Below are 15105 nucleotides of genomic sequence, written 5' to 3' on the forward strand. Positions count from 1 at the left end.
TTTTTTTTTCCTAAATAATTACAGAATCACAGAATCCTTTAGGTTGGAAAAGACCTCCAAGATAAGTTTAATTTTTGAGGAAGTAAAGAAGACTTGACTCATGCTAAATTTATCTTATAGGAATAGATTCACTGCTTTATTCTCTCCTGGCTGTATCTATATATAAAACCAGCCAAAGGCTTTTCCAGGCTGGAGGCCAAGTGACAGCATGGAATGGCTGTGTCCCTGAGGTCAGTGTCCTGTCCTGTCTTTGAGCACCTTGATGGTGGAGGCTGAAGGACCCATCACCCTGTGGAAGCAACTGGCAAAGTTTAACAGGACTGTGAGCTCCTTTATTTTGGGAATCATAGGGGCATTTAATACTAATTTTTGGGAGGTGCTGCTGTTGCCTTGGACCAAGGCCCTCACAGCAAAACCACTGTTGCTGCTTCCAAAGAGAATTAACAGAGTTGTGCTGCCTCTCAGCAGCAGTTTTCATGCTGTGCCTGTCTGTAGGGGTTTCTGTACACTAGTGGCCTTCGTCCTTCAGCTTGTGGGCTGCTTCCCCATGGATAATGTGGGCGATCTTGCTGAGTTCCTGTTCTCTGTTCCTCTAAGATCTCATACCACCTTTCATAGCTGAGCTTCCAGCTCTGTGGGAGGCCTCTTGCTAACAGAGCTCCCAGAGAATGTTGAGGCTCCATTGCTTTCCCTCTGGTTTGGAATGTCCAAAAGTAGGTCTTCATCAGTGGATTAAGGCTTCCAGCACATGAATATTTCCAGTGACTGGAGGATTGGTTGCTAGAACTTTATGGTACAAATACCAGCTTATGTAGGCTCTGGCTTGGCTGTGATAGCCTGAGGGTGTTTGGTGAATGAGGTAAGGGAAATCCTTTTCCTCTTTTTTTTCTTCACAGAAGGCATTTTGTGCACATACCCGCCTTCCTATTTTGCCATATAAACTTGCTAAGACTTGACTATCATGGACATGGATAGCAATGAGCCCAGGGAGGAAAATTACCTACCTGAGATTGGCACTAGCAATAAATAACAACTGAAAGCATAATCACTGCTGCATGTGGCCTTTGTTCAAAAAACACTGTCCATGCTTGGACTTTTTTTAATATTTCTTTAATTGCTTCTGCTTGAGTTACTCCTGCATTTCAATTATTCAAGGCACAGACAGTGCAATCATAATTTTATTTTTAGTTGTTATATGCAGTTTTATTGTATTTTGTGTTCTTATTCAACCTACAGTAATTACTTTAGTATCCATGGTGACTAAACATGCTGGCACAATGACAAAAAGACCTTGGGCTGGTAGCAGTTTCCTTGCAGTGCAATCTGTTGCTCCTTCCAGTTAAAGGTATATTTACCTACAAGTGACACATTCAATCATGTAGTTTGTTTCCATCATTTGTAGTCTTTGAAGTTCTCTACAAGCTTAAAATATTGGTGGGTTTTTTTTTTTTTAATTTTAGGTAACTCCATTGAAATAAAATGTTTTAGCTGCCTGCTAAACTTATTTTCAGTATATAGTATCTGTAAAATACTGCACATGCTTCAGAGGCATTTGCTTTTGTCACATCAAATAGTAACCAGTTTTCAAACAGGATTTCTGTATTTATTCCTTGTGAAACAGTTATGGGAAGATACTCTGCCATCATTGAGATCAAAAGGGGCAATGCTGATCCCTTTGCCTTTTGACACCCCATTAACGTTGTTTCTTAGGGAATATATACATTTCTCTCATATTGCCCAGCACATCTTACTAATTGATTCTCATGTCTAGTTTGAATGTTAAAATAAAAATGCACTTGTCACATTTTGCATTACAGCAGAAATGTCAATTTCCTTGTTGGTTTATTTTTTATTGCCCAAAAGGACTTTGATCTTACAAACTGAAAATGATAAGCACGTAATATAGTTTGTGGGTTGCTCTCAGAGGCGTATTCCAGTCTTTTGCCTTGCTCTCAGTGAAGCATTTGTCAGGATAATAATTAAAACGTTATATGGCAAATGAAATGATTCTTTGCAAGTATTCTATATGAGAAGCAGCTATCTGGCTTTGCCTTCAGTTGGATATTTTTCCTGCAGTGCTCATGGCTCTTGCCAGAGCCCTGGTTTTTGCTTTGGTCGGCTGGGTTATGTTCCTCTGTCTCGATGCACAAAGTAAGTAGTGCTATATTTATCAATGCCTGAGTATTTCACTGTTTTTATTGAAATAGAATAAAATTAAATGTATTAAATTAATACGAATCACAAACCTAGAAGTTTCAAATACTTTGATTTATTGATAAAATAACTTCTAAATAAGCAAGCTTTGTGCCCTTGGAAGTGCTGTGTGGGCTTTCAGGGACTGAGCGATGGAAAGCTGAAAATCATGCTCTTGTATATACAAGGGTTTTTTACAAGTTTTCTTTGAACTTTTGGGAGTTTGCTTATTTTATATGTTCAGCAGAGATTAAATGAAATACCTAGGCTGAAGCTGAGTCTGAGGATGGATAGTTTTAAAGTTGTGATCAGTTGAATTCCTTGCTGCTGCTGCTCAGCTAAATTGGGTTGGAGTAGTTACCATTGTTACTTCTCCTCTAAGTACTTCACTAAAGGTTCTGTTTGATGTATTGAGGTTTCCAGAAAGTGAAAACTGCCGATTTTTTATCTTTTTCACTAGTCCAGAGCCCAGGCTTTTGCATAGCCAGAGATGGAGGTAGTGAAGTAGACCCATAACCAGCAGCTGCTGACTGTAGAAACAGTCATTAGGATTCTATTCAGTTACTTGTGGGGAAATCTGTCCACTGCTCACTTATAAATAAGATCCTATAGAGTGATGCAGATATGAAGACATCTAGCTAGGCAAAAAAATTGACCACTACTAGTTTACACCAAATGTCCCCATGAATATACATAAAGATAGCAAGGACAGGAGTGGGGACATCCTTGGCATTGGTGCAAACCCACGTAAGACCACAAAATTGCACAGGCATCCATAATAGCATAGATTGCCCTCTGAAAGCTTTGCTGATGAATTCTAGTCAGGGAAGGGGGGATAACTTTGGTAGACTTCTGGATTTCTGTGTGTTTAGTTTGCAGATTTTAAAGATTTAAAAAAAAATCTGTCACTTTTGTCACATAGAGAAAATGTAGGGAGGTGACTGAGGTACAATAGACCACGTAGGAAAGCCACTTCTCATGAAAAAAAAATATATTCCCTAGGTGCTACTCCTCTAAAAGATTAAGGAGGGTAAATTTCAGGTAAATCTGCCAATGTGCTTTCACCCTAAGCTCCTGGATTCTTGCTAACATTTCTGTGGGGATCAGCTATGTGGTTATAGCTGTCTTGGGAGTACAAAACGATCTCGAGGCCAAGGTACAAGAGTAGTTTCGGTTATGATTTCCACAAGCAGTTCACCAGGATACTATTGAGCAGTGACTCATTCTTGTCAGGCAGTAAAGCCCTAGATTGGGTCTAGGATAGTGTTTGTCTACTCCCTGTCATGTATTGCTTTCAACCCTTCAAGGTGCCACCATGATAAATATCTTGGAACTTAATTTGAGCTAGTGCATGCATCTAGGTTTACATAGCATGAGGGTATTTACCTTGTACTATTTCTGGATATCATTCCTCTGTGTTCTTTGTACATGACTTTTCTGTTTCTTTTTAGAAACCACAACTATAAGCTGTGATGGAACACCCCCGCCACAGGTCCTCTCAAGCTTTTTGGATGGATATATAGGTAAAGTCAGGATTCTAACCTAGAATTGTCTGATCTGCTCCCAAATGCATACAGTACTTTAATGCCTCAACTAAGCAGTGTATCTTATAATGAGTCTGTATTATTATTGATTTACAATAGTCTTCATGGCTGGATGCAACAGCTGCCTACATGACACACTGCCTAGTGCAATAAATAAATATAAATCCCTAAATTCCCTGATCCAAGGATCTCATTTTATGAATGGACAGATCAGGCAATGGGAAAGGAAATGAGTACAGAAAATGTTCTCAGTTCACCTTGTCCAGTCAGGATTTGATGTCCCTAATGGATATTCAGCAGTCTTAACAAGTCAAAGTGTTAAGTTATAATCAAAGTGTTAAGTTATGGCCAAAGCCTTCCCTTTAGGATATGTCATAATCCTTAGGATCTCACAGCAGCATGTGCCAGGCCCATGCTAGCTATCCACAGGCAATCCTCCCTGCTTCTGGCTTTCAACAACATGAAGAACATGGGTATGACCCAAAGCAGAGATATTTTTACAGCCACTGTTGAAATGTTTCTTTTGGAGTTGTGGAAGCATAGCTGCTGACTCTTGCATGGAATTCGAAAGGAAAATTACTACCTTTCACTCTGATTCCATTTAATTTTTAATCAGCCAGCAAGAGCACTGGCCTTCTGTGTGCATTACATGTGTGAATGAACCTGCTGACATATCTGATGAAAAAGCAAGAGGGACAACCATCTTCCATTTTTCCCAGTACTACTTTTTGTTGGGCTTTCTCCTCTGGAGGGAATGCTATTTCCTAGGCAGCTGCTTGATACTTCTTGTCTGAATGTATCCAGATCTGCATGGAAGACTAGACAGCCTACAGCAACAGGCAAAGCTGAATTTTGTTTTCCTAGAAGATTTTCTTCCAGCAGTTTTAGCACTGCACACAGCAGGGTGATGCTGTGTCTCTGAGTCCCAGCCCTGTACTCACTGTCAGCTCGATGAACTGTCTCCTCACACACAATTAAAGTTCAGTGTCTCTGGGCTAGTCTCTGACAGCATTCCAGACACTCCCTGCTGTTAGAAGAAGATAAGGTTGTATTCCTGGAACACTTGGTGATGAAGAGCACAAGACTGTGTGTGGAGATTAGAGATGGGGCTAGTACAGAAAGCATTACTAATGTAAATTAGTCGTGATGGACTGCAAGGCCAGTGAATAAGAAAGAAACACAGCCTGCAATTTCCTGTAGATCATGGGAAATATTTGGGCTGTTCAGGAAAGACTTTGGAAAGGAGAGGGGGTTATGGGTTTGCTATCCATATAATGTGTTCCATGAGAAGGTAAGTATGATTCCATAAACACAAATGTCTCGATGACATGAGTAAGGGAATTCTTAAAAATAAAATTGCCAGCAGCATCCTGCTGGCTGGCTTTAAAAGATACATTTCCAACATACTTTCAAACAAATTTGATATTTAACCAATAAAGTAGTACACACACTACTGAAATTAAGTCTTATCAGGAATCCTGATAATTACAAAGAAATCTTCATATTTTCAGGAGAATAGTTCCTAAATGCATGGTTGTAGTACATAACATAAGAAGTGATTCAAAGGTTGCAGTGTTTTGTCCCGTACAAACAGGAACACATTAAGGGAAAGGCCACATACTTACCACCTAAATCCAGATTCATGCTGGATTCCACCTAAATCCAAGGCTGGATTGTACCTGCCTTGTAGATTCAGCTAAAATGTATGAAAGGCCCTAGTGGTTGGAAAATACTGAAATTCATCCTGTGCAGCCTCTCACTGATTTTGACTACATTCCCTGAATTTGATTACATTTTCAAAGTAAATGTGGAAAAAAAAGTTTTGCAGCATAAAGCTATTTTCCCAGCAAATGGTGGAAATTTAGGTGTAAACTATGCCAAAGTTTTAAATTCTGGACATATTGTGTGAATATATTGGAGAAATGGGGTTTGTGTGGTTTTAAAAACATATCAATTTCAATTGTGCAGGGTACTTATGGGGATTTTAACTGATCTTGGAGTTGAGCTGAAAATGCCAAAGTAATATAAAATGTAACCAAAGATCACCAATAATCAAGTTGTCAATACATATGAAATGAACCTATGGATTTCTTTTCCATAAAGAAATTTAATTTGTTCTGCCTTCTCTTACAGGTGATATAGAATGGATTACAGATATCCCACCCAATGTAAATCTGAAATTACAGCCATATGATGTCCCTGAAGACTTGAAATATGTGGAGCTGGTATACAATTCTGGATCTAGAAATGCAACTGTGAGGACTCGTGAGGCACTGGATCTTGAGGCTATTCAGGTATTATTTTTACTACATATAAACCTAGAGATAAAGGTTTTCTTGACAAGTGAAAAAAAATATCATAAAGACAAAGCATTTTAATTGTTCATTCTCTCACTATACAGGTTGGTGACTCAAAAATGTGACTTGTCACAATAGAGTTCAGTATCCATCTCTCAGTAATAGCTGTTAAATGTCCCCCATTTCCTATAACTGTAAGCTTTCCTGTCATCTGACAGCCAGACAGGTTCTTTCCTAGACATGTATTGTACTGAGAGCTGTAAATATGCATTATGACAGGTGCCACTTGCCTTACAACTCACCTCTCAGGAACATGAATTATTTCATCAGAGTGAGATTGAGCAGATATAATTTGGTAGAAGGCAATCTTTAATCATAAGCACTTCATACACAAATAGGTTTATAGTTATAAATAAACTATACTGTTGCTTGATGCATAAAAGGATAAATGCTTTTTCCTAGGCAGTTGTTTCTCTGGAGGGCTAACAGGAATTTAGAAAGCAATATCAATGTTTTTCCTGGCTGAAGTTGCCTCTGAATATGAAAATGATGTAGTACAGCAGAGTAAATAGAGACAATTTGTTATACAAGTGCTATTTCAGAGTAGCACTGGGTTGGTGTTTTGGACACTGCCATCTCAGAGTAGCACTGTACTTGGCAGACCCAGACTGGGCACATTGTAAAAAACAGTGTTACAGTCAGTGTTTGTGATGGATGAAAATGTACTTACTATTTTTTTACATTTGCAATTCTTATTTGGATATTTTCCAAATGGATTAAAACACTTTTTAGACTTCTTGCACATGTTCTCTTCTATTCTCTGTTAACTTTTTGTTGAGGACAGCTGTCAGGTACAGGGGCTAGTGGGGTCTGGGTAGGTGGGTATCAGTAGTAGATGAATGGCATTCAAACAAACTTTTAATATTTATCAAAGTAACTACAGAGTGTTCTTTTTAAGCAGAGAGTTTTGGTACAGCACACCTGAGGATTCAAGTACTAGAAGTAATTTTGTAGACTTTTGGCATAAATGTTGATTTGATAATCATATTATTTGTTCATAGATTATATTATTTATTGCCTTGCTTATTCAATTTTAGAGTCCAATTCTCTGGTATGCTGTTGTTTGCCAAATGACTGGAGCAGTAAGTACAAACAAATCAACCATATTTATTGTTGAATTTAATGCAAATTATTATTTTCTGCAATACTATTTAAATTAAAGCTATGATGCAGGGAGTTCAGAGTACCTTGTAGAAGATAATTTGTTGAAATCTGCTTGTTGAAAGGAGTGTTTTCGTTCACAGAAAATGAAGGTAAATTTAAAAAAGTTAATTTTAGGAATGGCACATTAGGAATGGTAGTCTAATTCCCTCTATTCCCTAATTCTAAATGGTAGTTTAACGAAAAGGTGTCTCTTTTAGGATCTCATTTAATATGAAATGAAATGTCAGCAGAATGCTGCCACCTCACTGTTGTAATTTCTAACGTGTCTTTTTGCTTTCACTACAAAGACTGAAGTAAAGAACGAACGTGCTGTACAATTAATAGATGTAAACGACAATGCTCCACAATTTCCACAATCTAATTATACTGCTTCAGTATCCGAGGTGGGTTATGGCAAATGCTGATACTTTTTTCCTGTGATATTTTTGAATTCCTTTTTGGGGAGGTTCTAATGTGACTGCATCGAGATTATTTCATTACATGCACCCTTATAGGGCTTATTGGCTCCTTATTGTGGGTGTGGAAAAGAAAGGCTGGGCTGCACCTACAGCTGTGGCAGTGGGGTGATGGAGAAACATTCCCAGCCAAAAATGGCAATGGGAAGTGAATTGCTAAGCAGGTGGCACAAGTTTCCTGCCCCAGGTTAGGAAGGGTATGGAAAGGGGCTTGTGACTGAGCATTTGATGATCTTTATTTCCTCTTAGGTAGCTGAAATAAATTCCACAGTTATAACAGTGCAAGCTGAGGATAAGGACTTTTCAGGACAATTCAGCCTCCTCACTTACAGTCTTTGGGTGAGTGACCTTTGTTAGCTGGAAACTGTGAACACCAGTTTGCATTTCACAGATCCATACCCTAGCACATGATCCCCCAGGGTGTTCCCTTGCAGTATGAAGATTACACATCTGCAGAACAGCCAAGAGACTTTTAAAATTATACCACAGGATCAGCCTGGCATGCAGGGAGGCCTAAATCTTGTTTCTTAACATTTGTGCAATGATTTGCAACATTCTTCAGCTACAGCTAAGGAACTCAGTGGTCCTGTGTAGTAGCAGGAGTGAAAGCTGTTTCTTCTCTTTTTCAAGTTCATATTTGATTTGCTGTTGATCTCCAGTCCTTAAGCCATCTGCAATAAGATTATTTCAACTAAATTTAGACATCTGCAGTGGAAATCTTCACATCTGAGCTTGCATCTCTGCACTTTTGTGGCTGGTGAAGGGAAGCCGATGCCATTCCCTTGTGTGCCATAGCATAAGACAAATCAGATAGAAATTCTATTGGCACTGGTAGGAGAAGTAATAGAATGGGTGGAGGAGGATCAGCCTTTTTCTTTCCATTGGTGGTGGTTAAGAGATTCCTGGACATTTATGAAAAATACCCCAATAATAAAGGTGAAAAAAAAGAGAATAGAAAATGTATTTCATCATCAATAACATAAAATATTTGATTTATTCATTTAATAGGGCCCAAACTCTGATTACTTTTCTATAAGGGCAGGAGATGGAAACATCATGGTGAAAAAACCACTGGATTACAATGTGGTCAACTTTTTCAATTTAACAGTCCAAGCCAAGGTATGATACAAATTAAAAGAAGAATTAGAGCTGCAATAGTTCTACAATGATAGCTCCCTTGCTCTATAGCATCCCAGTTTTTACAAATTTACAACTCTGGAAGTTCCCAAACCAGAAGCTGTGTCTGCAGCTTGGCTTACACTGCAGACAAAGTAGCACATTTGTTGGTATTTGAGCCATTGCTTAAATTTCCTCTCAAACACCAGCCCAAGTTTCTTTCTGTGTGTATTCTCTAATATTGCACTCATTTATTCTCCACTATTGTAACATATATTCACCTAATCATTCTGGAAGATCTATCATATTTTTGCTGCATATTACCAGGTTTTTTGTTTGTTTTGAGATTTGAATATGTCTTTGCCTTCATTTCTTTTTAGAACTAAAAAGAAGTCATTTTGCTAGGATTATTGTGGTATCTAGCAAATAGTACATCTGCAACAAATTGCTACATTTTACGTGCTTGAGAGAAAATGAATTACTAAAGAAAGATCACCTGTTGATAATTTTATTCCTAGAACTGGATTTCCAGAAATGGAAAAATCTGACAGGCTGAGTGTTCTCAGGTTAAAAATGCTGCAAAAGATATGTAATAATATTCTGCTGTATTTTCCACTGAGGTGTGGTTCTTTCACTGTAGTGGTTCTTATTTTCTTCTTTCCCTTGGGATGCAGGAAGTATTTGGAAACCAGAGTGACACCACATCGGTAATAATTAATATACAAGATTATGATACAATGAACCCCTATTTCAGTCAATCCGTGTACAATGGAAATATCAGAGAAAACCAGGTAAAAGCTCTTCACTGAATGCTGCTGTAAATATGTTATCCTATCCATAGTGCTTTTCTTCCAAGGATTCTTCTTTCCTGAGCAGCTTAAGATGGAGGGCTGATTTGCTCTGTGCTGACTGCTGAAAAAGGTATCAGCTGTAGACCTCCAGCTACCAGATAAATAGGCCACATATTATATGAAGCACAGAATTTTCTGTGATAGAAACAGATTATTTTGTATTTTGGGGGGGGGAATAAAAGGAAAAAAAACCCAAATTCCTGTTCTAACAGGGCTTTTACTGTAAACTTGAAAGGGCAACTGGCTGTCCATCAGTCCTGAAATTAATTAGTTTTAAATAGTGTAATTCCTTCATGCTGCATTACAATCAGGTAAGCAAAAATAAGGATCTGAATGGCAATCTATGGTCTATATTACTTTTGTAATTTTTTTTCTATGTAGAGTAGAGATTTCTTGGTGGAATGTATTTGTTTGACTCAGGCTGCTGTATGTATTAAGAAAAAAAATAACACTATAATATTATCAGAGTAATCCACTAAAATTAAAAAGGTTATCATCTTTATTATCCCAATTTCTATGTCATTATCTTAATGTTAATATATTTTAAACCACGTATACTCTTAGAGTTACACCTCTGGTGTCCCTTTTCTTAGAAGTTCATCTTTAATTCTCTGAAAGGAATAATCTCAGCTCTTCCAAAATGATTTTGTCTTTTAAATTACTGCTTTTATTAGGGCTGCAGTATAGACTTGTGTGCTGTTTTCCAGGAGGGGAATGAAATATTCAATGTTCTTAACATAAATTCCATCTGTGACTGCAGCTTCATAATCTGGTGTCTCTTAAACATAGTGAATCCATCAAGTGTTTTGGTCATAATTTTCCTTTGTGAAGCACTTATGGCAAAGAAAAGATTTTTTCCTGGATCACGGTGATTAAATACATGTTCCTTTTTTCTTTAATCAAAACAGTGACTTATCTAATGAAAATTTTTAAGTTAATGTGTGGGTTTTTTCAAGTTAATCAGGTTAATGCATGTTTTCTAGGTGGGTCCTCTGGCTATTCTCCCAGAGAAGATCTTGGCTCAAGATGGAGACAAAGGTATAAATGAAAAGATAGTTTACAGCATCAAACTAGGTAAGAGCCTTTATTTTCTTCTAGACATTGACGCAGTAATTCATGATGATTCATTTGCCTATTACTGAAGAGAATGATAAGGAAATGCAGGGTTCATTCAGGTGTCTCTGAAGTGCACTCAACTTCACTGCAGTGCTGCTCCACGAGCAAAAACAGCCTATTCTCAGTCATTATTGAAGGGTCCAGCTACTTCTAAAATGTTTAGATGTTCTTCACCTCCTTCCAATAACTAAAAATCAATTCCTGATTTCAAGTGTAAGCCAGTCTAGAGGCTTCAATTTGATCAAAGAATTTCCATTCAGGACCATCTAGAGAGATAATTCTATCAGGAGCTTTTCTTCCTCCTGAAGGAATTGCCAAAAACCTGCGAAATGCTTAATTCGAGACCCTTGAACTGTGAGTGAATTTCCTAGGAATTGTTTTGAGGGTGACAGACTGTTTGAAAAACAGACTTTAATGTAGAATATCTATTCATTTTTGCTATGGCTCAGAAGTTAACATTATACAAAGGACAGATCAGACTTACTGTTCTGGTTCATTCTCATTAACCCTTCCCAATGTGTTGCTTTTCAGTGAACCCTCCAGCCTATAACAACACCTTTTCAATCAATGACACTGGAGTGTTGGAAGTAAAGACCTCAATTGACAGAGAAATTTGTCCAAATCTTGTGGTGGGGATACAGGTAGAGACTGTTTTGGTATTTTAGTCTCAATTTCAGAAAATAATACATAAATCCAAGTTGCTGTTAATAGTATTTCTCATAGTAATTGGTATCAATGCTCCATCCTGCCATTTAAAAATAAAAATAAAGGAAAAATTATTTAATTATAAATATGCAGTTGTCATGTCCTTGTATTAAGCTTGTTGTTACCAGGGTATGGAAATTACAGCTCTAAACTCTGTTTCCTAGGCAGCTCAGCAGGACAATAATTTCAAAACAGCTGATGCAGTAGTTCTGGTTACTATTGGAGATGTGAATGACAACGATCCAGTACTGTCACAATCAAGTTACAATATCTCACTCCTAGAAAATGTCCCAAATGGGATGGAAGTTCTTCAAGTAACAGCTACTGACCAAGACGAGGTGAAAAGATAGTGTTTTTATGGCTGCTACAAATAATGCATCTCTGAAATATAATATAAAATACATTTGTGTTATACGGCTATCGTGAATAGAATTTTTTTTCTGACAGCCTAAATATGCTTAAGCAAAGCAAACTTAGTTTCACTTCTTTAAGGGGTAGAGTACTGCAGACAAAGAATAAATTTTGGCTCTCTTTGGAACTCCTCTGGTTTGCATAAGGTCCCAAATCTGAAAGTGCAGAAGTGCAAAATGGACACAAAGCTGCAAGTCATTATCAGCCTGTGTGTTATTTCTTCCATGTTGTTTGTTTGTTTCTCTCTCTCTCTTTCGAAATTTTTCTTTTTTTTTTTGGGAGGGGGGACGGGACTGTAATCTCAATTAAACCAGAAAAATGAATCCTCTCCATGTGGAAAGTAAGAAGAAAGCATCCTAAGGAACTTGGCTCAGTGACTGCCCTGTTTAATACCAAATATCTTTCCTGTTTGCAGGGGGGCTTCCAGGGAACACTCACTCTCACTCCAGCTGACAGTCCCTTTCAGCTAAGTCCAGATGGGATCCTAACTGTGAGGAACTCCACACTGCTGGACAGGGAGAGAGTACCCTCTATTCACCTACAGGTATTAAAAACAAGACTGCTCTTTTCCCAGGTAACCTGAGTTCATCAGGTGAGACCTGATCTGTCCTGGCAGGAAGCCTAACCTTTAGTATGGATCACCAGCTTAACTGAAAATCAAATCCAGATTTGGACATCAAAGTTAACAGGAGGGAAATACCACTGGTGACACAGTTTACTCAACTTGTGATTCTCGTCCATCCTTTTTGCTACTTACAGAACATGCACTCGAACAACACAATCTTTTCACTGCATCATTTTTGCAGGTCACTGCTAGAGATCATTTGGCACCTTACAATGAGGTGAGCTCTCCTATCAAAGTATTGCTGCTAGATGAAAATGACAACAGCCCAACCTTTAGAGACACACCATATAAACAAGATCTTTTCCGCAACATGACTGCAGGAATGGCCATTCTTCAGGTACTAGAAATACAGAGCAAAACTAAAAACTTATTTAAACTTGTGTAGCAGTTCTATTAAGTAGGGAATCTTTTTTGAACTCCTCTCAGTTCAGAAACAATCCACCTTTCATTTCAAAGCTATTGATATTCCATAATCACAGTGTCCTGGATACTTTAATCTATCCCAGATCAGGGAATAAATGATAAAGGATTTTTTATTCTGGTACTATGCACCAGCCTGAATTCCACAAATATATGACAGAAAACAAGATTCTTGAATTCACTTGTTGTAAAGTGTTGAATAAAAATGGAACGTTGTTAGAGTCCAGGAACTGAAATAATGGCACAACATTTTTGAAAGGCTGCTGAATGCTGGAGCACTGGGGCTAATTTTTAGATACAATATACTTTTTCTAACATAGTAAACCAGTTAACAAAAAAACCAGGAAATAGGAGTTGAGATCTATGGGGAGTCACTATCAATGTTCATACCCAGATGTGCAGATTTCATGGCTCCTGATAAAATCTCTTGAACAATCTGCCTCCAGTGACTTTGGAATTACTATGAAACCAGTTCTCTGAGATACAAATTTGGTGTAATTCACATGTGTTCCACAGGAGCAGGATTTTGCTCACGCTGCTGGAATGATATTGTGTGTGCACCAAAGGGCAAACTTTGTTACTGAGGTTTAACCCAGGAATTATATAGGAAGTGGACAGTCAAAGGTACAACCAAATTTAACTGCAGCTATATTTACCTGATTTTTATGTATATCTAAAATGGGATAAAGTTTGATAAAAACCTGATGAAAGCATAGAAACTAGAGTAACATATTTTTTTTTCTCCAGGTTGCTGCTGATGATCCAGATGATGGTATAAATGGAGAGATAAGCTTCATGTTAGCTGGTGGCAATGAAGATGAACACTTTGAATTGGATACATCTACAGGACAAATCAGTTTAAAAACTGTAATCCCATTAGAAATCAATGAGCGTAAGAAGTTTGTCTTGTGGATAACAGCTACTGATGGTAAAACAGGATTTTAGTACTCGTCAACATAGCTATTCCTCGTGATGAGTTTTGGGTTTTTTGGTTTTTTACTTGAAGGAATGCTATCAAATAGGTTCACAGACTTTATCTTAAAAATACAATAGATTTTTATCTGCCCTTGTTTGTTGAAGATAAGAAGAAAATCTTATTCATTCAAAGTAATTGCTGCATCTGTGGTAAAACTGTTTCTGCTGATGGTGTTATAGCAAATCTGTTTTCTTTATGGCTGTGGGAAGAACATGTGAAATAACATATATATAATCATATCTTCCTTTAACTTACTGACTGGTGTTGCACAGTATAGGAAAGAGAAATTCAGGCAGAAGTCAGAAATGTGTAACTCACTCATCAGTCAATCAGGAGTACATGGAAAGTAAAATGTGATGAGTAATTTGGTCATTATTTGCACATCCATGTGGGTAAACTGGAGATGCCAAGTTAATTTTTAGGATGGCCAGCACAAACAGCATTTCCTTAGCCATAGTTATCAAGGGTTTGTTTTGTTTTGTTTTTTTGTTTTAAAAGAATAACAGAGAACTCAGTGAATGTTCATGACCTGAATAAGGGCAGAAATAAATGTAACCTAGGAATGGCATCCCACTCCTCATAGCAAGAGAATACAAAATGGTTTTCAGCTTTGTGATTTTTCCATTGTTTGGTTAATATGAGCTTTGTGTCTTCATATTTATGGTCACATGGACAAAATGGCTACTGGGGGGAATATGGGTACAAAAAGCATCCATCCTTTGTGATCCTGGTGAGGACCTCTGAGGCAGTATCATAAAAGTAGCACTAAGAGTTAAAAGAAGCAGTATTCGTGCAAAAGCAATTTGTTTTGATTTGTTGGGGTTTTTTGGCTGTAAGCATTTGGTACACCTGCTGGGAAATTGTTTCCTTTTGCTTGCAGGTGGGACCATTCCAAGAAGTTCATCAGTGCCAGTAGAAATCTTTGCATCTGGAGATTCCAGACCACATTTTGTTCAGAAAACATACAATGTGTCTGTGGAAGAAGAGCTGGTTTATCCTGTTGAAGTAGCACAAGTAAGAAGAACTTTATTCTACTCTGTTATAGGACATGGTGGCTCTAAGATAATCCTGTAATAGATGTGCTCTAAATATCTATATCTCCCTGAATTATGGATAACTAAATATTGTGTTCTCTACATATCAAGCTTCACATGCAGCAGCGTACATCCCTC

The 15105-nt window shown here is 37.7% G+C and overlaps 1 protein-coding gene across 1 annotated transcript in view; it reads left to right on the forward strand.

Annotated features, from left to right (window-relative positions):
- The first annotated feature begins 1944 nt into the window (after window positions 1-1944).
- The window catches only part of LOC146438958 (protocadherin Fat 4-like), a 38268-nt gene continuing 25107 nt past the window's right edge, over window positions 1945-15105 (forward strand). Inside the window, exons 1-15 of the mRNA XM_085054259.1 lie at window positions 1945-2151; window positions 3645-3716; window positions 5871-6031; window positions 7132-7176; window positions 7546-7641; window positions 7963-8052; window positions 8722-8832; window positions 9504-9620; window positions 10664-10754; window positions 11328-11437; window positions 11666-11839; window positions 12328-12456; window positions 12719-12874; window positions 13705-13885; window positions 14814-14947. Of these exons, the coding sequence (XP_084910385.1) occupies window positions 2082-2151; window positions 3645-3716; window positions 5871-6031; window positions 7132-7176; window positions 7546-7641; window positions 7963-8052; window positions 8722-8832; window positions 9504-9620; window positions 10664-10754; window positions 11328-11437; window positions 11666-11839; window positions 12328-12456; window positions 12719-12874; window positions 13705-13885; window positions 14814-14947 (1737 nt within the window). The 5' untranslated portion in view covers window positions 1945-2081. The remainder of the gene's footprint in view (window positions 2152-3644; window positions 3717-5870; window positions 6032-7131; window positions 7177-7545; window positions 7642-7962; window positions 8053-8721; window positions 8833-9503; window positions 9621-10663; window positions 10755-11327; window positions 11438-11665; window positions 11840-12327; window positions 12457-12718; window positions 12875-13704; window positions 13886-14813; window positions 14948-15105) is intronic.

Source organism: Lichenostomus cassidix, chromosome 3, assembly GCF_008360975.1.
Source record: "Lichenostomus cassidix isolate B80296 chromosome 3, HeHo_3.0, whole genome shotgun sequence".
Lineage (NCBI taxonomy): Eukaryota > Metazoa > Chordata > Aves > Passeriformes > Meliphagidae > Lichenostomus > Lichenostomus cassidix.